Here is an 18612-nt window from a genome sequence, read left to right as displayed (position 1 = left end):
CGAGCGAATAAAGTTCGATGAAATTAAAATGTCGGAGAAAAACAGCCGCAAAGTTCGATCGAATTTGTAATATTGAATCGAAAATAAGGAATAAAATTAAAAAGATTAATTTTTAAATTTTTGAGAGCGTCAGGTGATTCTAGTCCCTCGAGGTATCGAAAAGGGTTAACCGTCGAGACGGTGGAGGAGCGTCCTCGAATTTCCTCGGCGCTCGAGCTTGCGAAGCTCCATCGATCAGAGCTTTTTCCCGAGAAGAAGCCCCGCCTGATGAGGACAAATTTTAGGATTTTTCCAGGAGTTCGTTTTCGCCTCCTGGAGGGCCTGCATGAATGCATTCAGGGGCCTTTAGAAAAGTTTCGGTCGAGAATAGTGGGCGAGCATAGTCGCTTAGGAAAATGATATCGACCCTGCCGCTTGTCAGTGGCCAGCTGGTCGTGCAGACCGGATCAAATGGCAAAGTCAGGAGCGGAAGCGAGTCGGAGAGAAACGGGGAAAGTAGAGTGAAAGAAAAAAGGAAAAACCCTTCCCGGTTTGGCGGCGTCTCTCTCCTTTTGCCGTGGCCATTCAACACTCGATATACCCGTCCTCTTCTCGATGCACTTTGGCCATCGCGAGCTGCACCAGCCCTGACGGAATTTCCCGGCTCTTTTTCTCGCCTACGATTTTAATTAAACGCTTTTTACCTCCTTGGTCGAAACGTCCCTGCCTTGACGGCCAGACGTGGGTTTGAGGCATTCTCAGGTGGGGGAGGAGAAAAAAAAAAAATCCTTTGCCAGGATGAACCACGAGGGGGGTCCTGGCTTCCAATTTGAGGGCAGCCGGGAAAGCGCGAGACTTGGGGATCAAACGTGGGGAAGGAAAACGAGCTAGGGGGAATAATAGAATGCGGAAGCACCACTTCCGGGCTTGACGTGGTCTTTCCCTGTTTACCGTGGCCACGGAATATTTTTTATGGCGACCGTTTCGAATTTACTTTGAGCGCTGCCACTTTTACCGCCCTGTAGGGCTCCTCGGCATATCATTCCTGGTCCAGTTGGCTTCCGGGGCGGACTTTGAAGAGAGACGGTCTCGGAACTCCGTTTTAATCCTCCGCCATGGATGATACTGCACTCCAAACGGAACTAACGAGCGAGCTATCCTTCGTTCGCTTTTACGCAAAACGCGAGGAGTAATTAACATGAATTTCGCAAATTAATTCCACGCGGCTTTATGTTTCTCTGGGTGAGCACTCGACTCTGGGATTATTGTTTCTGGCGTGTTATCACTCCCCTCGGAATTTTATATGATACGTGAAATATATTTTATATTTAGGGTGGAGGAGGTTCTCGAGAATGGACAGATCTCACGACAGGTTTCAGACTGAAATCGCGAGGTAAAGTTTTGCTAACCGTACGCCGATCTCCTTGAAAGGAGGAACGCAATCAGGATCTATATGCTTCCTGATGATATAGACTAAATAGATTATATAGACTCGGTGTTCCGGCGAGGTTGGCTCCGATTTCGAGGCGAAGCCGCTTAATTGCCGTTCCTGCGATCTCTAGGCTGGATCTCCGGCTTTTCGCTCAGGAATTGGCTCGATCGCTTTCCCGTATTTCCAGCTCGGAGCAGACCGCTTGCAAAAGCTTCGATTCTCTCCCTGATAATTCACGGGCATTTCTGTCTCTGACAGACCGCTTCCACGCGATCCGGATCGAGGTCACATCCACGAGGTTGTCCCAAGCCTCTCTTGCTTCTCTGATTATCAGACCCTCGGTAGCTTATTTTCCGAAAACCATCCACCTCGATTGACACCTCGAATAAATCGGTTTAAAACACCTGGGATACAGATAATCAGGAAAATTATCCATACCGTACACACAGAAAATGAATTCACAGTCGTAACGAGAAACTTACTCCAAGAAATGCGAACACTTGAAAGTGCACCAGTAAAACTTTAATACAAAAATATTTCTGTTGTATTGAGAAGAAAAAAAATGTATGATTGCAAACATTTTCGCCGTTCGTTTAGTTATTCCTACAGTAGGAGGAAAAATTTATCAGCGATGTTGTCCTTTGTTAGACGTGAAAATTTCTTTTTTTTTCCGTATACCCGAATACGTGAAATTTAACTCTTGACACGACAGGTTGGTCAGTTACAGTGCATTAATGCACCTTTCTCCAGGTGCAGAATTTTTTTTCCATTTTACCGAATGCGCTATCTATTCGGGGGTGCATACAGGGATTATAAAAATCCCTCGCATTGTGCAGAATTCAGCGGGGACCTCGCGAAATCCCGAAATTTCCTCGCTCTTGTTATGCACTTGCACGTGCGCCCGGTGCACCCGTTCTGTGCATCTATCGAAGTCCCTTAATTTTTTTTTTTTTATTTTATTCGCCAGTGTACGGGAGAACAAAAGGGAAGAAGCGCAGCTTTCCGCGGTTTTGAGATAGGACCGGGAATTATGCAATTGAAAAGCATGCGCAGGTGCAACCGGGCTTAAGGGTGGTGCATCGCTCGCGGAAATTCCGATATTTCCTTCCGCTCTGCCCTTTCATTTTACACCCCCGGGGAGTATTTTACAATGACTCCTATCTGTCATTACAGTTTACCTTGCACGCGCATACCGGTGGTTCGTTGCACGAGATTTACAACGTTCCTTCACGTGACGATAACTCGGTCGTGCACGTCGCTGATACTATCTACCTCGGTGCTGCGTCACGGACCTTTTGCGGGCAAGTGCAGGGAAATAGTTGCCCCAGTTTTTACAGTTTTTGCCGGAATGTGGCTAGGTCAGGTTCGCGCCACACCGTGCGAAGCTGCGAGGAGTTTCCAAACTAGGTGCATCTTTAATTCCTCCATCAGCACTCAAGGCTATCCTCGCTCACGGAGTTGTTCCGAATTTTCCCCATTTCCCTCATTTCTCAAAGACACCACTTCCATCACAAATAACCCGCGACCGATCCAGGTTTCCTCGTAACATTTCTATCTTACACTTTTATGTCTTATTTTTACTATAAAAAATCATGTATTTCAGGTCTTGCATAAAAATTTATGCAGAGAGTCCATTGAGTCGCGAATCGTTCGACGAGTGCGGTCCTGAAGATCTATCGGAATTTTTTTTAATTATTTCCCTCGATAATAATTCCACGACCGATCCAGGGGTTTCGGTGCTTCTAATTTTTATATTCGACGCGATGCATTTATTATTAGGAATTATTTAGATCAGGCCTTGTTGCAATATTTATGCGGAGTGTTCGCACAGTTTACGGTCTCTTCGGATGCAATCCCGACGATCTGGTGCATCGAGGGCTCCATCGGAAACAGACGCAGGTGACGATTGGTCCATCCTCTATCGGTTAGTCGGTTTACAGTGCACTTCGGGAATTATATGTCCCATTGAGCCATCCGACATCGAGGACGAAGCTTTGCCCTGAAATCGGGTAAACATCCCAGCTCGTTTACTTCCCCGCCGATCGTTACGACATCGAGCACCCCGACGACGATGATCTACCCCCGAGTACCGGGGGATGCACCCCCGGGAATTTATGCATTCATCCAATAAGGCGTTACGAGACCTATTCCTAGGATTCATCCCGCAGAAGTGCACGGACCGGGTACCTTGGAATTGCATCGAACCCCTGAAACGTTACGTATTTCCTGTCATCCCTCCGCGATACGCTTTCGAATGGACATTCCATCGAGAAAATATCCACGGGGTGTAGAGACGTCCCCATTTATTTCCCGATGTGATCATTCCCTGCAATATCTGAGCCCGTCGCACCTCGATGCATCTATGCAGGAGACTCTCAAGAGATTTTTATTCTCCCCTATTTCCTACCGAAGACGCGGCCTTTCTTCCGATTAATTCAAGAAATCCGACCGAAGCCTTGTTAAAATTTCTCGATAATTGGAGAAGTTCCTTCGAGTGAATTTTCTATTTATTCTTTTCATATTTCATGGATACGGCTGATACGGCGAATCGCTACGATCTTCATGTAACTGCATTGAACCTTCGGCGGAATGTTACGTATTCCCTCGCATCGTTCCTCGGTACCGGGTAACGTTTCGAATGGACATTCCGCTGAACAAATATCCACGGGATGCGCAAATGCTCGCCTTCGTGAGATGTGATCATTCACTGCAGCCTCTGAATCGCCGGCCGATGCATCTATGCAGGAGATGTCTGCGAAGGCTTTTCGAGTTTCTCCCAGTTTTGCGCCGTGCGAACGCGGCTTCCTTGCTGGGAAAATCTGTCTTTTAAATCCCGGGCTGAAAGCAGTAAAGTGTACAAAATGTATTCCCTACCTTTTTTACGGGGGGAATTATTTAACCGGGGACCCCTTCTCGGGGCAAAACTGTAAAGTGGGTGGATGCCGTTCCAGATTAATACCAACGCGATTCGGAAGGACCCGATGCAATTAGTTCGCCTCAAGTGCATCCTGGCAACGCGCACGTTCGTTCAACAGGATGCTGCGGAACTCCTTGGAGCCTCATCTCGGGAAAACGTGCAGTTAGGCGGTCGCTTCCGCGGAATTGTATTAAACCACCCCCGGAATATTACGTATTCGCCGACACCATTCAGATACCGGGGAACGTTTCGAATGAATATCCGGCCGAACAAACATCCACGGGGTGCACAAATGTTTGCATTTACATGGAGATGTCATCATTTGCCGCAACCTCTGGATCGCCGAGTCCTTGGGCACTCGTGCACCCGATATGGCGAAGGACTTTCGCCTCTTTCATTTATCAGAAGGCATGCGGCATCGTTCGATAAGCGATCCCTCGTGCCAATTCCTAGCTCGCATTTTCCATGAGCTCCTAGTCATCGTTATATATTTATTTGAATCACGGCAAAATTACGAAAAATATTCCTAAAGAGGCTCGACGAATTTTCCATTTCCCTTGGTACTTTGATTTTTCTTTTTCACACGTAAGATAGCAGAAAAGTCGAAATTTTTATCCCTCTTAGAATCTCGTCGCCTGCGCGAGGCACAGCACATCTCTGGAGTGCCGCTTTTAAAAAGCGAATTGGAACCAAAAGAGTCTTTAAAAAAATTTAAATAAATTCGACTTTCACGGGCCATCTCGTCCACGTCGCGTTTCGTATTCCTGTCATTGCAGGGCGATCGAGAGAAAACGCGTCGGCCACATATCCACCGGACAAATGCCCAAAGCCGCAAAAGCTTTCCCCGCCACCCTCGCGAGCGATCATTCAAAGTATCGCATCCCGAAGACGTATCCGCAGAGGACTCGCAAAGACCCCAAAAGACCCCTCGTCCATTTCCCCCCAGGAAGCCCCGTTTCCCAGCAGTTCCCTCAGGGTCCCCGAAGCTTCTGATGCACCCTCTCGTTTGTCACCTCGTGGCAAGCCGCAGAAATCGCATTTTCGCCGGCGCATTCGAGAGCTTTTCGCGAAAAGTTCCAGCCGGAAGTTCGCGGGGGGAGAGAGAACTCGACGGCAGGGAATCCGGGCCGAAGTTTTGCGGCCGCGATTTCCGGAGGAACTCTTCCAAAGAGCCGCGTGTCTCACCTGGCGGCGTTTAATTTAAGTAGCTCTTCTTGCGCGCACCGGTGGGTTAATTAGAAGTGCAAAGCGGCCACGTCGGGGACTCCATTAAACAGTCGCCCCCGGCTGCTTTCAGGGAATCATTCGAGGCTGCCGAGCTCGTTAGAGCCACTTCATTGAGCGTGCTCGATGGTTTTCAATTTGCGTCCTCCAGGTGCACTCGGCTCGCACTCCGGCGAAAAGTGCGGGCCTTTAATGGGCGTCATTCGGAATCGGCAGCCTTTGATGGAGCAATCAGGGATATGACTTCCGCGAGTCCCGCGATCGATGGGTCGCGGACGGTCCCCCGGGTGCTGTGAGAAAATCGTGTCTTATCATTCCCTCGAATAATCCACTTAATTCCTGCACGCGAATCCTGCGTCCTGCGAAAAGTGATCGAAGTCGATCGACGTGGTCTCGCGATCTAATTATGTCGAACCACTCCCAAGGTCGCCTCTTTGCAGAATTATTTCGGCGTTATGCACAATAAGGCGAACATGCCCGGGGAATATGTCTTCGTTCCGCGGGGAAATAATGATTACGAACGCTCGCCTTGTTATCGGGCTTCGGTTTTTTCGACGTTCAAGCGTGTCTTCGGTCTCTTTATATACGAGGGTAACAACTTAATTCCAGGGTAACGAAAACCAAACAGCGGATGTAAGAGCGAGGTGAAAGCAACACGTAATTCCACGTACAATGCGGTATGGTAATTCGCGGTTCTCTTCGAACGATCGAATTTTCCGATGCTTTTTATTTTCGAGTATTCCATGCATCCCGGGATTTCTTGTACACGTGATGTACGAGTAATAATGTATTTACTCGATTCGTGCGAAAGGGAGGAATTATTGCTATGCTCTGAAAGTCATCATTCAAGTGTCGTTTAATTTATTTAACTTGAGGCGGCAGTCGAGTGGGGGAAATGTGTCGGTAAAATCCATCCGGAGGAAAACTGCCCTCCGAGGAAATGCGAATCGCTCGGCTTCGAATACGTTTTTACGTGAATGTTGTTCAAACTACGGCTCGCAAAGTACCTGGGCCCGGAAGTGTTAAGCTGATTCACTGCTGGACGATAAAGTCTGCGACGGTGGAGGGAATTCACCGTGGATTTACAGCCCTGTTCTTTCCGAGGAATATCTTCTGATGGTATCTATGCGCGTATAACTTTCCCTGTTCCCCAGTAAGGTAATAAATGCGAATCGACGGGAACGAACGGAAGACTGTGCCTTTGAATTCGTTCGTTTCTTCCCAGATCGCCGATTATTCTGGAGCACGTCGGCTCTGCTGATAAATTGATTCGATACTGACCTATCTTGTCCTATGCAAAATGAAGGCCTCCCTAATGAATAAGAAACCCTGAACTCTAATTCCTATCTCCCGATCGCCTTACTAAATATGCTATTTAACACCTCTCCTTGGTCGTTGATACGCATGGGTCGAAAATTCATTGTCGATCATCGTCATCGATTAGGTCCTCGCGATTAGACTGAGCAATTTTGTCCTGGTGATCTCCCTGATCCTCGTCTCGCTTTGCAATTAATTACTCCACGTTGACGAGGAATTAGTGGCATCTCTTTGTCACCTTTGACTTTGCCCAGGGTCCACGCTTAACTTTCTGGGGTAAACTACGATCAGGGGGTGTTACAGCTTCCGGTGGCTATTAGAACCGAGAGGTTTTGGAGGCGCTCCAAACCACAATCAGCGTCAACGAGGTACCGAGTTCTTGTTGCGCCTAAGTACAAATCGCAGAGAGGGAGAGAGAGATCTCGACGGTTAGCGTAATGGTCCCTACGAGACCTCTCTCTTCCTACGAACGTCGCCGTAATGGCCATTTCGAGTGACTTATTGTCTAGAAAAATTTAACGACTTCTCCCCGACTTTACCTTCGTGTGAGCACGACCTGTCGAGTCGAGCCCCTCGTTAGTTAGTCCAATGAAAAACATTTGCCGAGGGTCGATTTATCCAGCTGTGAAAACTGCGACCTACGCAGGTACGTTTAAATGACGTTAATTAAAATAATGAAGAAGAAGGCGAGAAAACTAGTTCCCTCTGCGCGGTATGCTAATCTCCGTGGATATTAATATTCCACAGTGGATAAGTGGATTTTTCGCGGGCGCGTTAGGTCGGCTTCTGCCATCGACGTACCGGGTAACGAGATTGATCGTAGAAATAAGTAATTGACCCGAGGGGCGCAATGAAACACATACAACAAGACCGAACTAGTGCGAGGTCAGCAAGCGAGAACGAACCGCATTACCGGAGGATCCGGGAAATTACTTGAATTGTGGAGCTATCTTCCTCGATTCCTCCTCGATTCTGCCCCTCAAAGAGAATATCCCAGAAGACCTTCCTCTTACTTTACTACCGGAAACTTATTATATTACGGCAGGATACGTTGGGGAATCACTTTTCCTATCTCGTTGATTGCGCAGGGGACTCCGTGCAATTAACGAGAAATGAAAACGGGAGATATTTTAAAGACCTGACACCTCTGGAATTTTATAAGTAAACCGCGAATTATCATTTCTTCAACTGGAAATTCATTAAGCATGTCAAGTGTTATTTTATTACATTCAAACGCATAATTTTTAATGGTGGATTTTAAACTGGTACCAGACAGAGGAAAAAATCGAAATCTGTATTTCATGAAAATACTTAAAACTCTTAAGATGTTCAGGATTTCTTTTTTTTTTTCTCCCGTCAGTGTTATATTTTTAAAGCTACATTTTGATTAATTTCATGGGAAATTTGGATGTCACGATTCTACGGGGGATTTTATTCGATTTTAGATTTATGTTCGAAGTTGGGGGGGAAAAAAATGTTTCCGGTGGATTGGTCGAGGTCGATCGCTCGAATGATGGAACGCCAGATCGAAGGCGACTCTTTTCCGCTTCGATGCCAGGATCGCGATGGGTCCTCGGAGATTCAACAAATAGTACATAATGGCGAACCGATGTTTTGAAGGATATGGGTCACGGACTCGCGGAATCAGACATGTGACAGTTCGCCATATTGTTTCGCGCTAACCCGGATCTCGAAAGTTCCGGGGTTCCTTGGAGATCTCGATATTTTCCCCCAGAAGGGAGGGGGCTGTAACGCGATCGAAAATGTAACGAGGACATTCCTGGGAGGAGTACTTTCTGGAATTGCTCGATCCGATCATCAGCTCGAGTGCTTCGCTGCACCGAGGAAGAGGAAATCTCTGAATGGCGGTACCAAATCGCAGCTGCACCTGTAGAGAAGTTCTCCGATACGAACCTATTAGGCTGTTTACACGGGGAATTGTCGGTTTCATGTCGATATCGGGAGGTCTCGCAGCAAGATCGGTTATGAAAGTCGAGAAAGACATTTCCCCTCGATGGGAGATCGTTGGAAAATTTCGGCTTTCTCGTGCAGCGCAATGCATATGGTCCGGAATCTCGGAGATTTTATTATCCTTAGATTTTGGGTTATTTGAAATGTTTCTCCTTTACGTGGTGCATATCGTCATTTATTATGTTCACCGTAGGGGTCGATCGATCGCTTCGAGCTGGCGCTTCGTCGATCAAGGCCGCGCCGATTACATATCGTAAGAGGATCGCCGGTTATAATGCGCGATTAAATATTGCAGACGCTCGTGGACGGGGGCGATTTGCATGGCGTGACTGCCGGTGCACGGAATAAATTTACAAAGCGAAATGAAATTATGCTAATGTCAAGAGCCCTTCGGCCTGGTCGCTCAGTCGCCGCTCGAGCGGACATGCTTCGCGTCCCTATCACGGGGAAAGTTGACGTTAAGGGTTAATTTAGAAACTTTCAACGGGGAGTGCACATCGGTCTTCGGGCCTGTAAAGTAGCTACGAGCAGGTGTAAACGCGGAAAGGCGATCCCCTCGTAACCCGCGATATCAGGGCCGAATTTATTACGAGGATCACCGAGGAAGAGGAACTGCTGAAACCGCACCGGGTCGTTCGGAATCCCTCCCCCACTTATTTCCGCAAGAAATTCACCTCGATAAGGGAAAACAACGAATCATTTCCCGAGGGCGGCGAGGGCTTAATAATTTGTTTCCCTTAAAGTTAACTTTCTGCCCCGGGGAAACTTCCGGCGAATCAATTAAACGACACTAACTACGGCCTCCGCCGGTACCAAACAATGAATCTTACTTCGCGGAACTCCAGCTTTTGCGTAATGGTTCTTTCAAAGAATGATTAGCGTTTAGCGAGGGGTGACCGAATGCACCCCGTAGCTGGGAAACTTCGAGGAATTCCTTTGAGTTCATTTTGAAAATTGCTGGGAAGTATTCCCTCCACCGAGGCTATGGTCCCTGCGTCGCCCTGGAAGTATCGGAATTATCCGAACGACCTGAATAATCTGAAACGGAATGAAATGAAAATTAGAGAGCAAAGCGATCCAATTACTGCGGGGATGTTGTAGAATTTCCCCAGTTCAAAGAAATCGTTTTAATATTCCCCCCTAACGCTGCCATCCTTCGGTCCTTTGAGTCGCCGCCCGGAAAAGGGGGAAACAAAGCCCGGGAAGAAAAATTGCTAGAGGTGTGACCGATTGTCCTTTTGTATCCGAGACTTTGTTCGACCTTGTCTCTTGAATAGGCGCCTTTATTGTCGTAGCCGGGCTTGAAATTGCGTTTGACGAAGTTAACCAATGCTTTGTCGTCTCGGCCGCGTATCCTAGTTGCAAAATAGCAATCGCCACTCTACGTGCTTAACGATAACGCATCCTTAATAAATATACACAATAAAGCGCCGTCACGTACATATTTATACTTGAAATTGCATTCTAGCTTTAATGAGGCGGATTTATCCCGTGCGTTCCGTTTCGCTCGAATTTCCCCCGTTTCTTCTCTCTGGGTCTTTTCTCGGGAAATAATTATCCGGACTTTAACAACTACCTTGGAATAACTTCGCCACGTTAAGACGTCTGATATCATATTCCCGGGGAATAGCTTTCGAAATATTCCCTCTTGAGATTCGAAAAGGGGAGCTAAAGACCGCCGGAAGAGGAAAAATGGATCCCGCCTTCCCTTAAAAATTACATTCGCTTAACCGGAAGACGAGCAGAACTTCAATTCGATTTCTGCCAGCTTGGATTGCTTCGAACGGACATTTTTTCATTATGGACCAAGTTCCTGGGGCAATGCACGACCGAATCAATCGTACCTGTTCCCTCGTCTACATGCGGTGCTCGAGAGTGATACGCGTGGACGTGCGTGGAAAAACCAAGTGGGAAAATTCACCGGAGTGGACTAACAAGCCCTTGGAAATCCACTCTTGAAATCCCTCCTCCACTTCGGCGCACATTTCGAAGTTGCTAAGAGATTCCCAAAAATTTCCACGTTGATAAAAATCCATAGAAATTTACCCACATCATTACACGCGGCGTAACCGAAGTTATATAGACAAACGTCAAATGGAGAATTTACAAATTGTAAAATGTATAAATACACCTAACATTGTATATTTAACGTATTCAGCGCATTTTAACTCGGATTAAATGTAATGTCACGTTATAATTTCCCTTAACGTAGATATTGCAGAGACAATTTTACTGGAATTTTGTCTGGCATCGGAACAACTAGTGATTGAGAATGTAAATTTACCCGGGCATTTTGATCAGTGCACCGTCCATTTCTGACCGTTCAATTTAATTCCGGTCAATCTCCTATTCACCCTGCAGTCACGTGCTGGCAAACAGGGCTGTCTGAGAAGGCGTTCGTTCGTGTCAATTAATTTTCCGGATCATGAGCTTGGCTTAACTCCACCCCACGTGAGTTGCCTGTTAACCCCTGGACGTGGCCCAACGTGGCTCACAAGAGAGGGACAAAGTCGCTGGACAATTAAACAAAAAATGGGAAATGTCCATTACCAGGAAGGTTAAATTGAAAGATATCTTCCCTACACCCTCCACATCTAAAAAAATCCCGCACATGAGGAGAAATCGAAAAGTGATTCTCGAAGAGAAAACTTGTCGAAGGCCAGGATCGCGTATGGAGGGACAAGGGGTGTTAATTGCGGGATTTGTCCCCGGTAAGTGCGGCCTCCTTATCGGTTTTTCATCATCGTCGGCCTTTTTCCTCGTTTCCCCCTAATCCAAAGAAATCGCCTCGGGTTTCAAAGGGTTAACAGGAACGTGGCAAATCGGTGCATGCGAGGTCGGCTCGCGTGGCCTCGAATCGTTCCATTCAGGGTCAAGCTCGGTGCCCTTAAATGTGCGCCATGTTCCGCGATTTTCCACGGAAAAAGAGGCTCGAATCTCGGCCTGGTATCGACCGAGGCTTGCTGGCGTGTCGCCGGCTTAACAGCCGTGGGCACTTCGGAATGGCGATGCAATTTTCCGGACTGCATTATCGCCTCCGAGCCAGTGCACTCCGGGCCGCCGCAGTTCGGCTTAAATATTCAGAGACATGAATGCCGAATTTTCCTCCGGGCCCCGGCTCGAGTTTCAATTATAAGACGCGTCTTTAGAGCCGACCGACCTGATTAAGGTCGTCGAATAGTTTGCTCCCGAGGGAACTTCCCGAGTTAAGGCGCCCTCCCCACGCCCGGGGATTTTCTATCCCGTTTGGGCATTTCCAGGAGACTCAGGGTCACGAGGGATAAATCTGGAACGCTATGAATTAATATTACGACATTGTCAAGATACTTTCGCGAGCGAGTGTAGGGTCTGGATATATAATCGTTTACTTGATATTAATATTCTGCGCTAACCGAATGTCACCGCGATTCTTACGTCTTGGCTATGTGAATTAACTGCTTTCATGTCTCCGGCTAGGTAATTCATCCCGGGTCTGTTCCTCACAACTTTATTGGAATCAGGCTAAATTAGTTCTCGAGACAATTCCATTCAGATTGCCAGCGAGTATAATAACCGCGGTCATTAAGTTGTTTTATATTTATGGCGGCTTCGCCCGCGGAATACGGACGTCCTAGGTCGGAAGAAAGTAGGGTAAATCGTAAAGTAGTTCGTCCCTAGTCCTTTGTAGGATGGTTCGATAATAGTCCCGAATGCAGAACATTTTCCAGCCAATTTGCAGGACGAGGCGGTCCAAATTGATGCGGAATTTCAATGGGTCCCGTTCCTTGCACAAATTCCGCCTCGCAAATCATTAGCAAAATAAACCCGGAGCAATATGAAACCTAAATAATCCTCTTTTCTTCGTCATACCGCGATAGTCCGTCGGCTTTATTCCGTCATATTTCGATTGACGACAACGGAAATGTCGGGATTCAAGGCGCTCCGGAAACGAGGCTCGTATTCCGCGGTTTAGTGTCGGGAAATTCTGGACGCTTCGGGAATTTAGAGAAATTCCAGGTGAAATGAAACAGCTCGCGGTGAATTTGCCAGGTCTAATTCGCGAAAGAATTCCCTCGTCAGGTAGACTCGAGAGGTGAGTGTCACGTAAGGGGATTAACGGGAGTGTCATAAACCGGAAGCTGAACATCCCGGCACGTTTCCCGAAGGACACCTCGGGGATGTCTCTCGTCACGATTGGAACTTTCCGCCGTTCCATTATGTAGGGAGCCCCGTGACTTTCCGCGGGCTCGGCATGGAATTTTCAGGGTTGTCAACTGGGCTCTCTTCTGGGTCAGAAAGGCGCCGTAAAGTTAGGCGTGGACGTGACCTTTCGCAGAATGCCAGCAAATGTTACGCCGAGCTTTCTTCGGGGCAGGGAGTTACGATTACGGGGCTTTAATGGCGCCTATACCTTTATATCGAGACACATAAATTTTCGGTCAGCCCGGCGGACGCGAGCGAGCGACCCGAGAAATTGGATTTTCATGAACCAGAGTTCAGACTATTACGAGATCACTCTTGACAAAGAGCTACACTTTTCTAGGACACGCTTCCCAGGCGTGTCTTATGCTCGCCGGGATTTTTACAACGCCTTAAAGTCCATTGACCCATTTCCTGAAGGCCCTCTTTGAGCATTTCCCAGGCAATGACGCGGCCCGGAAACTAATAATCGAGCCAGAGTAATATATCGTTAATTCAAATAATAATTATTCCTTGAATTACTTAGCGAAGTAAAATGGACTTTACGAGGGACCGAAATTATCGTCACAAATTTCCTGGCAGAAATGCTCCGAATTTCAGCTCCTAGGAGACGTCGGCTCCCATCGCCTAGAGGGTCCGAAATAATGGCGGCAATTTGAAATCCGAAATAATCGTGGCAATTTCAACTAGGGGTATGTGCGTTTGTCATTAAGACTTAATTGGAGGTCCTGAGCATGGCACATTTCCCCTTGACACGGTGGATGCAGAGTAGAAGAGCCATCGCGAATTCGGTTAGTCCGCAGGAGCGCTTTGACGAACCTTCAATTTCCTGGGGGTCGTTTATATGTTTTTCGTCGATTCCCGTGTCCCGGTCGGCACAAAGGGTGTATATCGAGCGACTTATCGCGATGAAACGGGGGCCGTGAATATGCAATATTCTTAAGGTCTATACGGCAATGTATACTTCGCATGTGGAGTGGGTAAGCCACCTCAATGCCGGTCCGTATAGGTACCCACTGACAATGGAGCTTTTGTCGCGAGAGTTTGGCCAGCGTCTATTCTTCCCCCCTCCGGCCGCGTAATCAGAAGAGCTTTTCTTCGGGATTTAGGTTAAAATATTTGAGAACTCTTAAAAGGGGCGAAACGAGAGCGGACCTCGAGGACGGGTAATTAGGTTCGTCATCCTCGAGCAGGTCGTCTTCAGGGCAGATTTCCTCGGATGAAAGGGCGATATCGGCGACGAAGAAGAGAGGATTGATAATCCGATATCAGCCTTACTATCAGTTATCTCGGAGAGCCGCAGAATCCAGCTGGACCCACTCTGAGACGCGTCTCGCAGGGTTTCTTCTCTCCTACGACTTTTCGTGGGAGGAAGGAAAGAGTAGGGTGATTACTGCCTCGAATGGCTCCCCGTTTCTTGTCGATCTCTTTTTCCGACTTCGGGCTTCGAGTGATGGCTCAAAGTTTTAATGAATTCCATCCCCTACTTCGGGAACTGTTAATAACTCGAGCGGTTCGGCAATACGCCGCAATATGCTGATCCTGCACGAGATGCTCGCGAATTATTCCGCCGAACTCGGAATTTCGACAGAGCCTCCTTATGGGGGAATTACGAGAAATGAGTTCTAAAGAGAAAAAGAAGGCCGCACGATTGCAATATTTTTTTGTTGTAAATATTTTTGACGTTGTTACAATCGTCATCGCAGTAAAGGCAAGATTTTATCAGCAGTGCCGTTCTTTGTTAAGAGTGCAAATGTCTTTTTTCTTCGTGTATGCGACGGATCGTTAAAGGGGATGTATGTCAGGCAGGGTTATTACCTGTACACCTTGCGACGCGCGAATATCATTAATCAGTAAGGTGGAATTGCAATTGTCGATCGCCCGGGTGAGGGCACGTTGCTCGAGCTTGGAAGTTATGTCACTTCTAGACATTAATAATACACACAATGTAGCTTAGAATAGCTAGAACGCGATAAATTTCCGCCTCGACCTGCAGGTTACGAATTCACCGACAATTCAGCTAATAGCTTCGCACCGCGATCGAATAGACGTTTCGGATTTCCCTAATCCGAAACTAATTTTATACCTCCGCTAATCCTCGCCATGGGGCCTGGAATGGGAATTCGACTTAAACGGTTGTCTGCACATCCAGATCGTTCAGAGAAATTATCGAAAACTGATCTCTGGAAATCCCTACTAAATGTGTCATTTATTTCGCTATCAAAATCAATAAGACATGAAATTTAGACATATTACCATTAGGCATGTAATCATTCGTCTTCGATCGACCCTCCAAAATTTGACATTACTCTCTTTACATCGAGACTCCTAAGCCAAAGAAAAGCCAAGAAAAACTCGGCATTAGAAATTAAAATTCATTCATCCGAATCCGGAATAAGTAAGAATCCTTTCGGTCGGAATCGGATAAATTGAACCTTAATTTCCATCGCCGCAAGGCGCGTCCTTTTAAGAAATCTCTGCGAGGGCGAAGTGGAAGTTTGGAGATCAGAGCTCGGGGAAATCTTAGCTAGTCGAGGGTCCTGCCGAGGTCCTCGGAGCTCGAGTCCTCGAAGACCTCGAACTAAACGAATTCTTGTGTTTCTCTGTTTCAGCGATCACTCGATAAGCAACCGGGTCGACCGGAGAGGACACGGTGCACACTGCGAATGCAGCGATGGCACGAGGCCCTTATGACGTCGGGAGGAGACGGCGGAGAGTGCCTTGGCCACTTCTTAATCCGACCTTTAGGCTTTAGTGCCCTCCCGCCGTTCCCGTTCCGTTCCTGTTCGTTTCTAGTTCCGCTTCTAGGTTCCTCCACCCTCGGCTCGGCATCCAGCCCGTCCTTCCACCCCTGGACCCACTCCTAGACCCCAACCTCTCCAGCCCTCGTTCATCTCCCGCGACCCTCTCGTCGTCTCCGAGCCCCAAAGTCGAGGTCGACCTCGTCCTCCACCCGCTCATCTCGAATCGCAAGGACCTCTTATTCCCTTTCCTCTCCGCAGATATATGGGCCAAGTAATATGTATTACCATTCTCGTGCGACACTACTGTCCACGATGTTCCTCTCGCTATCCCGACCTGGGTTCCATCTCTCACCCCAAGACTGTTCTATTCCACAATCTCACTTGATTTGCAACCTGACTCTATTATTAACGAACTTCGTTACCCTGCATTCATTGCAATTTTTTTCTTTTTAATTTTTCCGCAATTTATAAGAATCTCGACGTGATTCCTCTGAAATGTGATTTTTCGTCCTTTCATGACTTTTTTTCTGTGGATTTTTCTTTCGCCTAATTTGCATACAGATCTCGTTGAAGCAACTTGACGGATGCGTTGCGTGAATAGAAGTGCGAAACTCTTTGAACTATTAAGAGATACCGATTATTGTACCGCGTTAAGATTTGGGGTTAGGGCGTTATGTCGTGCGATAGTTTAAGGAAGGGTTGCGCGAGGAGATGGCGAGGACCGATGGGCGCAGTCGAATGGCGAGGTCAATTTCGAATCAACGTTGCGATACGTCTAGCGATAAGTTACGGAAAATGTATATTCGGCTTTCGTTCGAGTGCGAGATCGTAAATGTTGTTAGATATCTCGGGGGGAATTATTTATTCGCGCGCGTGTCGACGAATCGAGGAAGGGACACGAAAGCCGACTATCGGCGACGCCGGATGGCTGAGGCTCGTGATTATTAATCGGAATTAGGCTAATGAACTTTAAATAGAGCAGTTAATTGGGAATCGTCGGTTTAACGCGGGCCGATCCACAATATGTCGCGGTTACGCGAATGATAATTTAACCAAGAATTGGCAGGCGCAAATTGCGTTCCAACTGGCGGAAAGCAAACGGCGCCGTTAAACGCGAGTCCGTAATTTGTCATTTGATATCTGCATAACTTAACACCGACAATTTTCATCACCATATTCCCCGTCGAATGATCTAATGACGTTCATAATCTGTCCCGGTAGGAACCGCGACCATTATATCGCGGCATTTTTTTTTTTCACCGCAGTCCTAGTTCCCTTTCTATTTTTGGCAAGTCGACATCTCGAATTTCCCGGGCTCGCTGTGAAATTCCCATTCGGCAGTTTCTTTTGATCCTCCACCTGGCATGGGATCAACTCCTGGAACTCCTGGCTCTGCCACAGGCATCGACGTCCTCCATGTCTGCGCGACTGGGGGATTAATTTAAAGTCAAGGCAGAGTGCATGCTCGCATTATTCGTTTGCATATTATGAGATGTGTTACGAGGATGCACGTGGAAGCTTGCCAAACCGCGGATCGACCGCCTCGGAGCTTAAAAAAGAGCTTCTACCTTGCGACTCTCCGGACAAAAAATTGCCCAGCTGGAGGCTCGTTCTTCTAAATCGTCATCCGGGACCTCGGGGTCTTTTAGGAGTAAAACGCCTCTTCCAACGGTTCTAAAAATCGGGTCGGACTCGATTAAAAATAGGGAAATGTACTCCGGAAAATAGAGATCAACTATCCCTGAGTAGGTCGACCCCCAATGTCGGTCCTTGAACATATCTTAATTCGATCATCAAACCCTTAAGTCCTGTCAGAACATCCAGGATATTTAAATAAATGATAGAATAGCACTTTATGCCAAAACTGGGATCGCTTTCCTTTTTCCCTCTTCAACGAGCCTCGAAAGACCTGTACTTCATCAATTTTCAGAACAATTCATTAGTCAATTTTTATTAATTCGCTGCGCCTGAAAGGACCCTCTTGCTCTCGTGGCGTAATTTCCGCAAATCAATTTATCGACGGAGGAAATATCAAAGGAAGCAGGATTTTAATTATACGCGTTGCGAGGCTGGATTTTCATTTTTCTTTCACGTCGGTGCAATGAATTATGTGCATATTGTGATCGTGGTCTTTGCAAACGAGTCAATGCCGCGATCGGCACGGAATGGCGCGACTTTCGACAGGAATATCGTGAAATCGAGGCTTCAGGGATCGCCGGGGAAGATGATCCACCGTCTCTGTCATTCAATTTGCGTCCATAACGAGGTAGCGTGGTCCGCGCGGAAACAGCGCGGGAAATTCGATTCCCTCGATTGATCAGTGGGGTAAAAATGAATTTCGCGTGGGGGTCGAGTATAGGCAGCCTCGAGACTACGGATCATACTTCCGAGCGAGCCGAAGGTCCACTATCGAGATCAATCGGAATGGAATCGAAGCGGCTTCGGTGATGGGAACTGGAGCAGGGTGGAGGCAGCTCGAGACCCGGAACGGCGGATTTTAACGGGGAACTTGTGCGCGGGAAATGCCTCGGCGAGGGCAAAGAGCCCCCAGGAGGTGGAGGAAAATTGCGGATTCGAAGTTATGCCCGAAGGTAGTCAGGAGATCGACCTCTTGGCAAAAGTTGGGGACGCGCGCGTTATTTCGCACGGGGGAGGAAGCCGAAATCGAGGGGTCGTTTCCGCGGATCGGCCGACATGATTTAGTGATCCGGCCTGTCGGGCTCTGAAGCGATTTTCAAATAATCGAGCCGAATGATTTATTTGATTGCGCCCACGTTGGAATGACCAATTTATATTCCCCGGAAATATATCGCCTATACTTTTCGACGTCCTGTCGGAGCGGCGGGAAT

At 47.5% G+C, this 18612-nt stretch overlaps 1 protein-coding gene across 3 annotated transcripts in view; it reads left to right on the top strand.

The window, feature by feature from the left end:
- The window catches only part of LOC105699908 (protein tipE), a 31451-nt gene extending 13351 nt beyond the window's left edge, over window positions 1–18100 (top strand). For 2 of the 3 annotated variants that reach the window (XM_012425327.1, XM_012425328.1), the window contains one exon: window positions 15632–18100. In XM_012425327.1, coding sequence (XP_012280750.1) covers window positions 15632–15886 — 255 coding nt within the window. In that variant the 3' untranslated portion in view covers window positions 15887–18100. The remainder of the gene's footprint in view (window positions 1–15631) is intronic. The other variant, XM_012425329.2, reaches the window with a different exon arrangement.
- The last annotated feature ends 512 nt before the right edge of the window (window positions 18101–18612 follow it).

The sequence above is a fragment of the Orussus abietinus genome, unplaced genomic scaffold (assembly GCF_000612105.2).
Source record: "Orussus abietinus isolate OABI.00-Male unplaced genomic scaffold, Oabi_2.0 scaffold10, whole genome shotgun sequence".
In the NCBI taxonomy this organism is placed as follows: domain Eukaryota; kingdom Metazoa; phylum Arthropoda; class Insecta; order Hymenoptera; family Orussidae; genus Orussus; species Orussus abietinus.
The sequence above is the reverse complement of the archived record's forward strand: the minus strand, read 5'-3'. Positions and strand labels throughout refer to the sequence as shown.